We start from the raw sequence: 13807 nt of genomic DNA, 5'->3' as shown, positions 1-13807 counted from the left end.
AAATTGCCAATCTTAAAAATATTTGCTAACATGTTGTTTGACATCCTTGTTTACCTGTAGGGAACCAAAGTAGCTGAAAGTCGTCCTGGACGCGTTAGAAGAACCTTAATCGAGTTTAGTCTAGCCAGGTTTGTTAGTTTCTTAAAACAAAAGAATTGAGGGAGATGGAGATTAATTTATCTTCCATTAACAAGCACTGAGTTTCTCTACTTTACAAAACTTTTTGAGTGGGAAGCTTTTCAAAAAATTTCTCTAGATGAAACCAAAACGACTCTAAGTTCATTACTTCTTTAATCCTCCTTTAATATATAAAGTAGTAGGCGTTTTTTATCTGTCCCGAAGGATCTCGCTAACCGCTGAACCGATATTGTTGTCCTTTATAGTGAAGCTTCTTATAGGTCCTGGGAAGTTTTTAAACTATTTTTGGGGAGGGTGTCTTCACCCCCCTCCCCCCCAAAAAATATTTTTTTACTCTTTTGACACTCAAATTTAAAATGGGATGAGGTCGACTTTCCCCCCTCCTATCTTAAGTACCCCTAGAGGCTTCTAGGGGGCGTAGCCTCTAGTTCCTAATATAAACGTTTGATACAAATGATAAATAATAAGATTATTACTTTAATTTCTTTTCTTTTGCTTTTAATATTAAATAATAAAATATAGGATTAATGTATTGTGATACTAGTTAATTAATTTATAAGGAAATATATTGTATTCATTGTTAATATTTTTAGATTTTAAAATTAAACAGCATATTTAATATTTTCCCTTTTTTAAAAAAAAAGAATACTTTTCTAATGTGTATACTTCAAGTAAATTTTTCAAAATTTAGCTTATTCACTATTAGACATCAAATAGTTTGTTATCTATATGATGTTAGATACTCATTGTTTTAACATTTATTTGGGATTTACTTTGTATTATTTAAGCTAAAACTATAATGCACTTTGTCCGTCCGTCAGCCCGTTGAGAATTGTGATTTTCACGAATGCTATTCAAGAGGATTTTTTTTGTCAAGATTTCAAATACAAATGACCATCCAGTTAACATTTACTTAATCCGTGAGTCTTGTCAGTCATGCTACAAAAATCTAAAAAATCTAAAAGGTTTCGTGATATCTATATATTTATGCTTGATTTATAAACATTGCTCTTTTAATCACTTTGTCCGTATTTCTATCCATTTTTATGTGTCATTCTTGTTATTTTATATTTCTGTATTTTACTTCATTATTATAATGTATTGTCAATAATTTATTCCCTAATTTGCAGAAAGTCTTAAATATCCTGATTATTCTTGATTTTATTTCACAATGCAGTAATAAAGTTGTTTTAGCCTTGCCCCACATAATTACATAATTAGGTATTCAATTTTTCAATATACCAGAAAATGATTTTTATAAGGGAAAATTGACTGAAAAATATATGGGTGTTTCGTCGTATTTTCACTTTAGCTTTTCTCCTATTCCTAGCCCCTGCGAGAGGCTCTTGCCCTGTGGGCTCAATTGCCTAACCCTGCAGGGCAATCACCTAACCTAACCTAAAATAACCAATCCAAAGCTACTTTGAAAGTAACCCGTTATTCGTTTTCTTTACATGATCCATTTATTGACGTATTTCTAGATGTGAGGAGTATATAAAAAGTCGGGCCAACCTGGACCTGGATGCTCCACCCCCAGTCTTGTGGGAACATCAGTGGGAACAGTTCCTTACAGAGTACTATACTCTGGCGCAAGGTGGAGCCAGAATTCAGGTTAGTTGGCATAATCCTTATAATAAAGCGATATAGTTTTCGGTTACAATGAGCCTTCTCACAGGTCTAGGGAAGATTACCCTCCCAAGAGAAATTACCTCAAAAAATACCCCCTCCACGAAAACTAACATAGCAAGTTGAGAGTTGACGTCCTTCTCCTCTTCCTTCAAGTGCCCCTAGAGGGTTTGTTTCCATTATTTTTTAATGTATAGTTTCTACGCTAATGACATTAAACAAGGCTTACCATGTACGTACAATCATAAATAGATCATTGAAAGGTTTCAGCCTACTGAAGGGTCTATGTATGAAGACCTTTAAATAGAACCCTCAGAAAGACCTACGTTTGTAACAATCTGTCTGTTAACTGTCAAATTCCTTCTTTAAGTCTTGAAAACATTAAATATTTTGTTTCAACAGAAAGAAATCTGATTAAAGTTAACATTATACAATGAAAATAATCATAAGGTTTTCCCTGAAAAGTATTAAATTTTCTTCTATAATTCTCCCTTCCTTTAAAATAATTATTCTATGTCTTATTTTTCAAAAACAGGCTAATAAACTATAAAGAAGCTGTGCTGTAAAAATGTGTTATGATACCGTACAGAAGTGTATATGTAATACATACATATACAATAATACATCTAGAGAATCTAAATGGCCCCGGGGTTTAAAATGTTACCACTTTGGAATGGTATTTTGAATACATAAATGAGAGGGTTGAAAGTTTACAAGATCCAGGGGAATAAGTACTATATACTAGTACACACATCTCTCGCACGAAATTTTGGATTTAAATATTTTTAAGCCTTTTTGATAAAACTGCATTTTCTAGTCAACATATTTTTGATAAATTTATTTTATATATCTTATTTTCAACCCTTTTATACGATTTTTTTTACGATATGCATTTATTCATAATTCATTTTCTATGTTATGCTTTCTAAACATAAGTAGCAATACAAATTGTATTAAGGTATTCCTTCCCCTTACTGCCAATCAAGATTTTTATTAATCCAAATCTATGATCAACACCGATAAAGAAAACATTGATTAATTCAACTTTAAGAATTTTATTCTACTAAATGTACTCTACATGGTCATTTAGTAAATATTTTTCCATTATTTAATTAAAAAGAGATGTGTAATATAACATGTACAGGTATACCTCCCTTACTAGTTACAAAATACACACTATTGTCTCAGTTGACAAACACTTTTATCCTTTCTTTTTTCATACATTCTTTGAGAAGAAAATTAATTTACTAATAATGTATTAAATAAGCAAAATAGACGAAGAAATAACATCAGGAAGAAAAGCTTTAGCATCTGATTTTGATTCATAAGACAACAAAGTACAATGTCATAAGCGAATTTTTAAAAATGTATGTATGTCCTTAAACAGTATCCTGTATTTAAGCAGTTTTGCAACAAAATTACTCACTATTTTGTTTCGACTTGTACATTTATATTCTGCTTTTTCAGTTCTGACACTCTACCACCATGTGTTAATGTTCGTTTGTCCTACCAATTCGGAGTTTTGCTTTCATGGATGTTTTCATCCTTTTTATATAATGATAAAGCTTTGTAGTTGACATTATGTTATTAAAAATTGCTCTCGCAATTTATTTATAGTTGTTAACTTGATTTAAAATTATCACGAAGCAATAACTCTTTTAAAAATATAAAATCTGTTAAAAACTGGGTCTGCTCGCAAAGTTATACTAGTTTTATGGCTCTATACAATCATACATAAAATGAATATATTCAATTTTACATTGGAACACCACCCTCACTTATACCTTTACAATACTAACATAATACACAATATTAATAGTTTTAGAACACATTATATCTTCTACAAAAATAGTAGCAGGATGTCTTAAGGCTTAGTATTGGTGGACGCTGAACCGATTAGGCTCCACTCTTCAGGGAATATGGCTACTGGTCCAATGGTTGTTTTAATCTTTTTTTCTTTGAGAGTTGGCGTGACATCTCTACTAAAAAAGGACCCCCCCAACAAATTTCAACAGAAACAAAATTATTGGGGACCTTTTGTAACATCAATAGGGGGAAGAAGTAAGACTTTCGTTAACTTCACAGGGGCGTAAAGGCTAGTAGTGAAGACACACTAGTAAATAAAACATTAGAAAATGTTTATAGTCAATGAAAATGATAAAGCTTCAGATATAAACCATTACAAGTATTTACAAACTTTTCAAATTAAAAAATGTCAGTAAATTATACAAATGATAACAAAATAGATTGTTTTGGACATGTGCTTGAACCTGTCCTTTCATTTTTAGATATTTCAGCTGTTAATTTTTAAAAATTGAAAAACATAAAATTCTTTTAAAGATAAGATATGAAGGAAAACCCCATTAGTAATCTGAGGATCATATTTCATTTCTGATTCAAATGTTTTAAATTGAGTTTTATATGGTAGATAGACATTTTAAGCGGAGAGTTTCAGAAAAATATGAAATGAAAGGAAATATACGTAGTTGGAATGACAAGAATAAAAGTTTTTTTAGGAAGGAGAAGATGATAATTTTTTATACATCTTTTGTATTCGTCTATTTGATAACTATTACTAAAAAAGTATAACTATAACTAGAAGGATTTGATTTATTATGGTCACGTGATATAACTACCTCCGCAATTTGTGGGTTTAGGCGTTCATGAGGTATACCAGGATATTTATTTTATTTGTACATTGTCCTACATGTTTTGGAAGCTACAGTATTTTTTAATTCTGGGAGGTGTCAAATACTTTGATTACGAGATCTTAACAATATTCCCCACCTCCTTATGAGTAATACAAATTTTATGATTTTTGCAAACTAAGTATGCTTAAAAAATTTGTAAAACCTATTTGTCCCAAATGGTCTGATCTAGCTGAAAATAAAAAAAGTTGAAGTAGATATAATATTGAATTTCAAGTAGACATGATTGTGCAATATTAAACTTTTATTTTACAACTTTTACATTTTTAAATCCAGCACTTTAGAAAAGACATAAAAAACAAGAGTTCTTTATTATGATTAAAAATGATCCCAACAAATTTTTAAAAAATATTCTTTCTTTAGATTTAAATTTGTGTTACATAGACCTAAGAAAGGCGTTTGATAGCAAAACAAGATTTTCTAATTTCAGTATTTTCTTGAACGTTTCATTATACGATTTAACTCTTTGGTCGACATATTATCAAAATAAAACCATTTACGTGCTATTTTAAGTTAAAATTTATTATTTTTTTATTTCTAGGAATATTATGAGGGAAGTAAGCGAAGTGAAGAAATGCTAATACATTCAAAAAAGATTCTAGAAAAACTTAGGAAAACAAATAAATTATGGTTTTATTCTTGATATTTTAGATTGCATGAACACTATAAGATAATAAAAAAATTAAATCCGACACCCAACTTTTAGTTGCAATTAAAATCCTATTATGTACCACGAATGGTTGTGCTTGGCGAGAATCAATAAGATTTATGTTTAGATGAATTTAAAAAATTAATATATTTTAAGTTTAAACTTAATGTTTTAATTTGGTCTTTTTGCTGACAAATCATTTTATTCATCCTATTGTTTTTCTATATTAGAACAACGTCATAACATATTTACTTCTTTCTCAAGAAAATAATATAGAAACATAGTAGATTTAAATTTTTAACATTAAAGTTTTTAATTATCCAAGAAAAGTACAATCCGAAGTATGCCAATATACCATTTGGTTTTGAACGGGCTGATATCCTAAAATAAATCAGCTGATTTGTAGAATTCAAAGAAAAAAGAGGCCTAATAAAGATTTATAGAACTGTGACTTTGCTGGTTTGATAGTTTTCAGGGGTCCAACCACTGTTTCTTCATGGTTCAACAATTTACTTAATTAAAGCAACTGCATCTCAAAATCCTATTGCTGTAACTCTTATTTTGATAAGTTTCATTAGGTCGGCCCTAAAAAGTAACAACCCCGCCCCACTATTTTATTTTGCTCCAATTTACTGGACGTTGAATTGAAGTTGACACCTTTAGAGATCAATTTTGAGATCAAAAAATTATTTGTTCTGCGGCTTCAAGGAAACTGTGTCCGCAATTAGAGATGGATGGTCTGCTAAATATGTGGATTATTAAACCTGGAAGTTCCAGCAGGGGCAGAGGAATTTCTATCACCAACAGACTAGAAAGAATTTTAAGTAAGTTTTTTTTATTTCTTCTACCACGTTGCTTAGTACAAATTCGCAAACAAAGAAGTGAATGGATTTTTATTTTTTAATTCAAAGGGGTTAAAGAAGTCAACCGACTTGAAAAAATTTTAAATAAGATGTTACCACAAAGATTTTATGATCATTGATTTTTTTGTTTAGTTTTCATTATCAAACATAAAATATGAATTTATTAATTATTGTACTGACTGTTCACATATACCATTTGGGATGCTAATCAACAATAAATTGTCAGGAATGTTTTTGCCATGTTCTCTTACTTCATATAATATAGTTTGAAACCAATATTCTTGTTATATTTATGTTGACAATTGTTATCTCTCTCATGTATTAAAGACAAGGTAAATGACAGGTGTCCTTCTCTAATATATCTCAAAGAATGACACGTTAGCATTGCCTGACTGGGATTCAGTCTATAAACAAGAAGAAAAAGTAAGCAGATAACTTTTTGCCATGATGGCTATTTTACATTGAGATGCGAAAACTTTAGTCTCTTTCGTGGCAACGCCCCTTAAGTGTCAATTCGTCGTATTTTTAAAATGGCTTTTAATAGTTGATTTTAGGTTAGGTTAGGTTATATTGGGTTAGGTGATTGCCCCGCAGGGTTAGAGCCCCCCACAGGGGCTAGAAATAGGAGAAAAGCTACTGTGAAAAATACGAAGAATCGCCTCTTAAGGAGAGTTGCCAGAAAAAGGGACTATACCCAGCTTTTTTCATAAAATCTTTTCTATTTACAAAGATGCAGTTTTAAAATCAACAGTGCAACAGGAAAGAAAGAATTGTTAAGTTCGGGGATTTTATTTTTACTTTCAAAGTCCATAAATATAAAATGTAGGTTATGGTAAAATAGCTGAAAATTCTATTTAAATCTGTGGTGACGTAAGGAAAAATATGCATTGTTTTCCAGAAAAATATTTATTTATGTCTCAGGGCCAAATACAGGTACATGTAAACTAAAAAATAAGAAATCAAAAAACTAGAGTGTCAGATAAAAAAAGTTTAAATTATATTATCGTTTATTTTAAACACCTTTATATTGCCTTATTTGTACAAAAAAAACGCCCCCCTATTCTTAAGAGCATTAACATTTATTTTTTGTGGTTTTGCACGTTAATTTATTTTACAGTTCTAATATTTTTCTAAAAATTATCCCTGTCCCTTATGTCAGTGGACAGCTATCAGATCCATACAAAATCTGTGTCAACCTGGCTGGCACTGCCTGTTGCTGGCTGCCATAGCACAGCTCACCAGAGTAAACCATTTAGATTTGCAAAACAACAACAATTTCCCATTTATTGGTAAATCTGGGGATATGGACATAAATTGTTCAAAATTGTCTAGGGCATTTATGAATTCAGTAATTTACATTGATTTTTATGTGCTTTATAATCCATCACTTTCATGTATATTATTTTAGTGTTTTGACATAAATGTTTAATTTAAATGGGTTTGATCAAAAGCACAGTTATTTTCTCTGGTAAATTGTCAGTCTAGTGTTACTAATTGTATGTTCTTTTCTCTTCAGAATAATGCTCCCTCCTGATGTCTGAGCAAAGGAAGCAAATAAAATTGTATTGCCAAACCAATTTGTCTATAGACTTTAAGTTGTCTATAGTACTGGCGGATAAAATGACGAGCAATTATTCTCATTATTACTAATAAATATTGGAACTAGAATTTGCAAATTTTTTTGGCAAATGGAGAGTATAAAAAAATGAAGGAAGGGATGTTACAAATAATAGTGGTAAGGAGTTTCACCTGATCTGTAGATCTTTGAACCATTCACTCAAATAGATTGTATTGGTTATTAGGGAATTTTCAAGGGAGCTATTTATTAACCCCCTTCCCCCTTCTTTTAGTCATCCTTGGTTCTTTCGGGAGGAATTGATTCAATTAATTAGTAAAAAATGCAGCAATAATAAAAAATTTAGTTCAGTCACAGCCATGCGACGAACATATATGTTTCCATGCGACAAGCAGATTTTAAAGAATTCGCAGCCAATCACAATATAAAAAAGTGCGACTTTCGGGCATGGTTTATAACAGTACCCTTTTAGATTGAAATCAATAAATTTAAACTTAATTTTGTTTTAGGTATGGTGAATTGTAAACAGTCTAGATTTGTTGTACAAAAATACATAGAGAGACCAATGCTCATCTACCATACAAAATTCGATATAAGGTAAATTGAAAGGAAATGAGAAAATGGTGGATCTCAGTACTGTATGTATATTGTATATGTTTATTCAGGGATGCAGGAATATAATGAAGAAAGATTAATTAATCTTCTCCATTATCTTAATTATGAATAATTTAGATGGTGCTTTCTCTATCAACCACTTAAACACTCAAACTCCATTATTTTTAAAATAAATTTTAAATAGGGGGGGGGGGGGTGTTTAGTTCTCCCCTGTGAGGAGCCCTTATCCTGCAGGTCCATACATGCGGTGCCTTAACCCTGTGCTACCCAGTACACAATATAACCATACTTGACCTAAAATAAAAAACAAAATAACAAATTTTTTTTTATTTATTTCAAAATAAGGGAGGTGTGTTCATTGCTCAACTGTGAACTTTGAACGAAACTCCCTTTCTATTGAAAATGAAAATGGAATGATAAATTAATATTTTATCTAAATATCCAAGATCCCTGATGTATACCAAATCTTTTTCCAAATTATTATCATTTTATATTTTTAATAGTTATTATTGATAATTTTACTATAACTAGCGGCTGCGCCCATAGCATTTAGTGGATCTATATTAGAAGAGATATGAAAGGGCAGAAAACCAAAACCAGACTCATTTATAGAAATCAAATAGCCTAAAACCATCTCAGGACCTATAAGAAGTTTCACCTTAAAGGAGAACCATATAGATTAAGCGGTTAGCGAGATCTCTCGTTAGAGACAAAAAAGCTTTTTACTTTATATGATAGGATCATAAAAAATTAAAGGCCCAAAATATCACATTTAAAAAAATGAATATATAAGTCTTTTGATTTTATGAACTAGACAGAAATTAAATTGAAGCTTAATACAATCAAAACCTTTTAATAGTTAGATCAAGAACTATGTTTATTTATATAACAAGGATGACAACATGGATAAGTAGCAAAGCAAAAAAACAAGGATGCACAAAAAGTGAATTTAGAGAGAATTGATGCTGAGTGATCATATATATCAACAAAAAAAAAATTAAATCTCAAATTTAAATTTTTGATATATTTTTTTAATACTGATATTTTTTAAGCATTACTGACAGACCAAGGGACCAAGTAAATTAAATAATTGGTGCTCATTGAAAAAGAATCTTCACCAAAAATATTAGCTGAAAAAATCATGTTTCCCCAATAGTAAATATCACTTATTATAAATACATGTACTTTATAAATATATTTATTCTTCTATATATAAATAGAGAGAGAGAGAGATAGTAAGGGGGATAAGAAAAACAAATAAAAATATTGAGCGAGCTGTTTCGTTGATATGACTTATTTGTTTGCTGAGGCTTATTGGCTTGTTATACACAAATAAAGAATGGGAGTAAATAAGAGGGGGTTGGACTAAAGTACATAAAAATGACTATGTATATTTTTGCTTTTGTTTATTTCTTTATCATTATTTATTTTTTGTACTCTACTTTTCTCAAAAACTAACAACAACTACGATTTTAATATTTTCGACTTCAAAATAGCATTCGATGATGATCGTCTTCACTCATTATTCACAGGAATAACATAGCCAACAAGCGAAATAAATAAAAACTAGTATTGGGGGAGGGGGGCAATTTTTCTAAGAGTTTTTTCCAAATTAATTTCGTTCTTGGTATAAGCTGCATTATTAATATTATTTATTATAGTATTTTTTTAGTATCTGAATGAATGGATGTTTCTTTTCACATTTATATTACTTGTTTGGTGTTTTCCCTCATAGTGCCTTGTTGAACATAAGAAACATTCCCCGCTTCAATTTAATACATAAATTGAAAATTATCGAAGGGGATTGGGGGAAAGTTTGTATGTTTAGGTTTAAAAATAGTTAAAAAACTATCCAAAAAATAAACAACAACAACATCTAAAAAATTAGAGGTGGTGGTTTCAGTGATCGACCGGTACTTCGATGGAAAGTCCCGCTTGTTTTATGCCGCACTCTAAGTAAAATGTGCACAGAATTGTCTTTGTTTCTTATTTCACAATGAAATACTGATAGAAAAACTCTTAAAATTAATTCAGACAATGGGTGCTGGTAACGGATTGGAATCCTCTGGTCATCTGGATGTACAAACCTTCATATCTCAGGTAATATTACTGATAACACGCAGAAATGCATTATTTAGAAATATTATAGCATTATCTATTAAAGCCAGGGAGGGAGGGTACATTGGACTGTTTATTACTCGAGTCCCCAAAGTTTTTAATATCGTTTTCTTATCCGTTGGATTAAAAACTTTGGGGCTTTATGAATTTTGATTGGTTGGTTAATTAAGTAAAACAAAACAATAGGTGTACAATGTATCTCAAAACGGGTACCTAAGTATTTAACTCATTGTTTGATAAGTATATCTTGATTTAAAATTGAGTATTTTGTAAGGAATATTTTTATGTATAAGCTGTATAAGATATGTACTACGTATTGTGTATTGTATATTACAGAGAATCAATGTAGACAAATAGTATTAGAGGGTTTCCTTTTGTACATTTTGTTAGCAAAGAATCATTAAAATTTACTGTGTTGGAAAAGTAAGTTTTTAAAGCTTTATTAACCATTACGTAGTTGATGTTACAAAAAAAGTTTTAAATTTAAATAGAATCAGTGCATTTAGATAAATAAAAAACTCTTTAATATTTTACTGTTTTGTTGAAGAAATTTTTATATACTTAGAAAAGGATTAACTTAAAAATAAATATTTTAAATTTAACAAGAAGATCGTTTAAAATGAATGATTTGTTTAATATTATCAAAAATTACTTGTCTTAGTTTAAATCCTATTATATAAAGTGGTGAGGTTTTTTGTTTGTTTGTAAGTTATGATCTCGCTAACTGCTGAATTAATTATTATTTACAATTTATGAAAGCTTCACATTGATTGAATGACTATTTGCTACAGGCTATCTTTTTAGATTTAGGTCTTGATTAGGTTTTATCTTACTGTCCTTTCTATAATATATAAAAGGGCCGCTACTTTTAAAAAAATGATCAAATAATGAATAAAGAACATTACATTTATTAAACTATAAAATTAATCAAATATTTTGAACCTTAAACTACAATGATTTTAAATGTGGGTAAATTTTTATGTCTTTTTGAAAAAAAAAGCATATAGTATTCACTCTTTCCAACAATTTAAAAAACGTTATTGCTTTTTCGCTATTCGCATCTCCCTAGGGACATCTAAAACGTTAGGATCTAAAAAGTTGTCTGTCTGTTAATTTGTTTTCTACATGTTACACTTTTTCCCACTAAATTCTAAATTTGGCTCTGGTTTAGCTAGAAGAAAGATTTTTAAAATCGTCTAACCAAGCCTGATCAATATAGGACACTATGGATGTCTGCATTTTGTCATTCGTCCGTCTGAGTAATTTATAGCAGTGCTAAAATAATAGTATATTCAGTTTTTTAATTACTATTGCTCCTGTCTAGGACTGTCAGCATTTTTTCATTTGAAAAAGGCACCAGTTTTCATGAAAGCAAGTCTTGTTGAAAAGATATCTTTGTACTTTATATTTGATAAATTTTATTAGGCATATTGAGAAAAAAATCAAATTTAAGTTCCGGATCAAATATATATTTTTAAAAAAAGTACTATTAAAATATTTAAAAGTATTTTTCCTATGAATTTATAAAACTATGAGTTTTTTTTGAATAGTAAAGCTTTTTGTCTGCCGCTCCCTAGGAGCCAAAACACTTACTAAATCTTTAAAATCAACAAATATTTTAAACATTCGCCGTTTTTTGCCACCCTCTAATGTGAATGTGTTTATATTGGCTTTGAGCGAGGAGAAAAATTGATTCCGACTTGTCTTTATTGGCCATAAAAATTGGTCAATGGTACGTAGAAAACTGTGCGCCTAGGTGTAGAGATATGATAGGTAATAAAACAAATATACAATCACATATACACACACATACACACCATCTCAAGTGTATCTCATAATAACTTTTTTTCTCGTATTCATTCGAATCCGGTGGATAGGAACCGGTTCTCATCCATACGAAAAAACTATTCTCTCATTCAAGACCTTGCTTACAACACTAAAACATTTATTAGACATTTGTTGATTGTTTATTTTGAAATGTAACATCCTTTTATCTAACTAATTGTATTTCAGCACACAGATAAATTTAAGTCTAACAATAAAAATTCAAACATTGTTCTAAAGTCTAAACTACATAAAATAAAAATCAATTAATAGCCTATATCTATAATACAAAGTAGCTTGATGTCTGTCTGTCCGTCTAAAGCTTAAGATCTCGGTAACCACTGAACCGATCGGATTCTACTCTTCAAGGAATATACCTACTGGTCCTGTGGTGGTTTTAGGCTATTTTCTTGGGGAGTGGGACACCCCCAACATCCCAAAAAAAAAAAAATCCTCCCCAATTTTTTTTTTGCAGAACATTTCCTTGGTCCTTTTTTTTGCCGAACATTTCCTTGGTTCATTTTTTTTTGCAGAACATTTCCTTGGTCCTTTTTTTTGCAGAACATTTCCCTGGTCCTTTTACGAATTTCGCCTTAATTTTTTTTTCTCACCTCTTGGGGCAAAGCCGCTAGTATATTAAAAGCTATTAGTCAGATAAATAAATAATTCAAAAAGTGTTGCTTAATACGAACAAATACACCTTTTTGGTTGATAATTAACAGCTGTGCCGCTATAATAATGGAGGTTAGTAAATAAGACTAAACTAACATGAAACAATAGTCAATACCATCCTTTGACCTATATGAAGCTAAAGTGGAGAAATCAGTTCAGTGGATAAACATACTATTGTCCATCAATAAAAATATATGTCAAAAAGTTAGGTAAACCAAAAAAACAGGACCTGAACATTGTGTACACTTGCCAGCACGTATTTTGGTCCATAGACTTTTGATATTATTGCTTTTCACAGTAACTGTAAGATGGCTGCATCATGGCCCATTTCACCACAAACTTTTGGCAAAAACTCTTCAGGTTTTTATATTTCTGTTATATGTGTCTTTGCTTCATTTAGTATAGTATACAAATATGTGTAATGTATTTATTTATTGTAGCAGTAAAAATAGATGTTTTTTCTAAAAGTGTCTATAAATAGAATATTACTTTTAAAAAGGATCAAAATTGGGGAGAAGTAGTTTAAACCTCCCCACTCTTAATTTAGATTTATTTCAAAATAATGCGTTTTGGGTCTAAGTGCTCGACTATACACTTTACAGAAAACTAAAAAAGCCAAAGACATTAAAAATTGCTGGTATAAATAGGGTATACTTTTCAGGTGAGTTCTCTAGAAACTAGGGGCGATGTAAGTATGATATGTTGGTAATACTCTATGGTGGTTAATGTATAAACCTTAGTTCAATCTTTATCTATAATTTGTATCATAATTTATCTTTACCTACCATAAAATATTTTTTCTTAATATAACATTTTGAATTAATTTAAATTCTTTTCAGATTTTGTTCTCAGGCATTCCAGCTGGACAATTTCCATGAATCTATTCATCTGTGCAACAATGCTATACAGGTGACAGAGACAGATAGGTCACATGGACACAGGGATAGGTTATACACTAATAATTTCCATTAATCTATTCATCTGTGCAACAATGCTATACAGGTGACACAGACAGATA

The 13807-nt window shown here is 30.2% G+C and overlaps 1 protein-coding gene across 1 annotated transcript in view; it reads left to right on the top strand.

The window, feature by feature from the left end:
* Positions 1-13807, top strand: part of LOC145311718 (uncharacterized) — an 81830-nt gene that overhangs the window by 29400 nt on the left and 38623 nt on the right. Inside the window, exons 16-22 of the mRNA XM_080150688.1 lie at positions 61-128; positions 1620-1749; positions 5014-5088; positions 5834-5945; positions 8070-8157; positions 10210-10275; positions 13629-13698. Of these exons, the coding sequence (XP_080006814.1) occupies positions 61-128; positions 1620-1749; positions 5014-5088; positions 5834-5945; positions 8070-8157; positions 10210-10275; positions 13629-13698 (609 nt within the window). The remainder of the gene's footprint in view (positions 1-60; positions 129-1619; positions 1750-5013; positions 5089-5833; positions 5946-8069; positions 8158-10209; positions 10276-13628; positions 13699-13807) is intronic.

This window comes from Acartia tonsa, chromosome 2, assembly GCF_053477335.1.
Source record: "Acartia tonsa isolate MP-2025a chromosome 2, ASM5347733v1, whole genome shotgun sequence".
NCBI lineage: Eukaryota > Metazoa > Arthropoda > Copepoda > Calanoida > Acartiidae > Acartia > Acartia tonsa.
The sequence above is the reverse complement of the archived record's forward strand: the minus strand, read 5'-3'. Positions and strand labels throughout refer to the sequence as shown.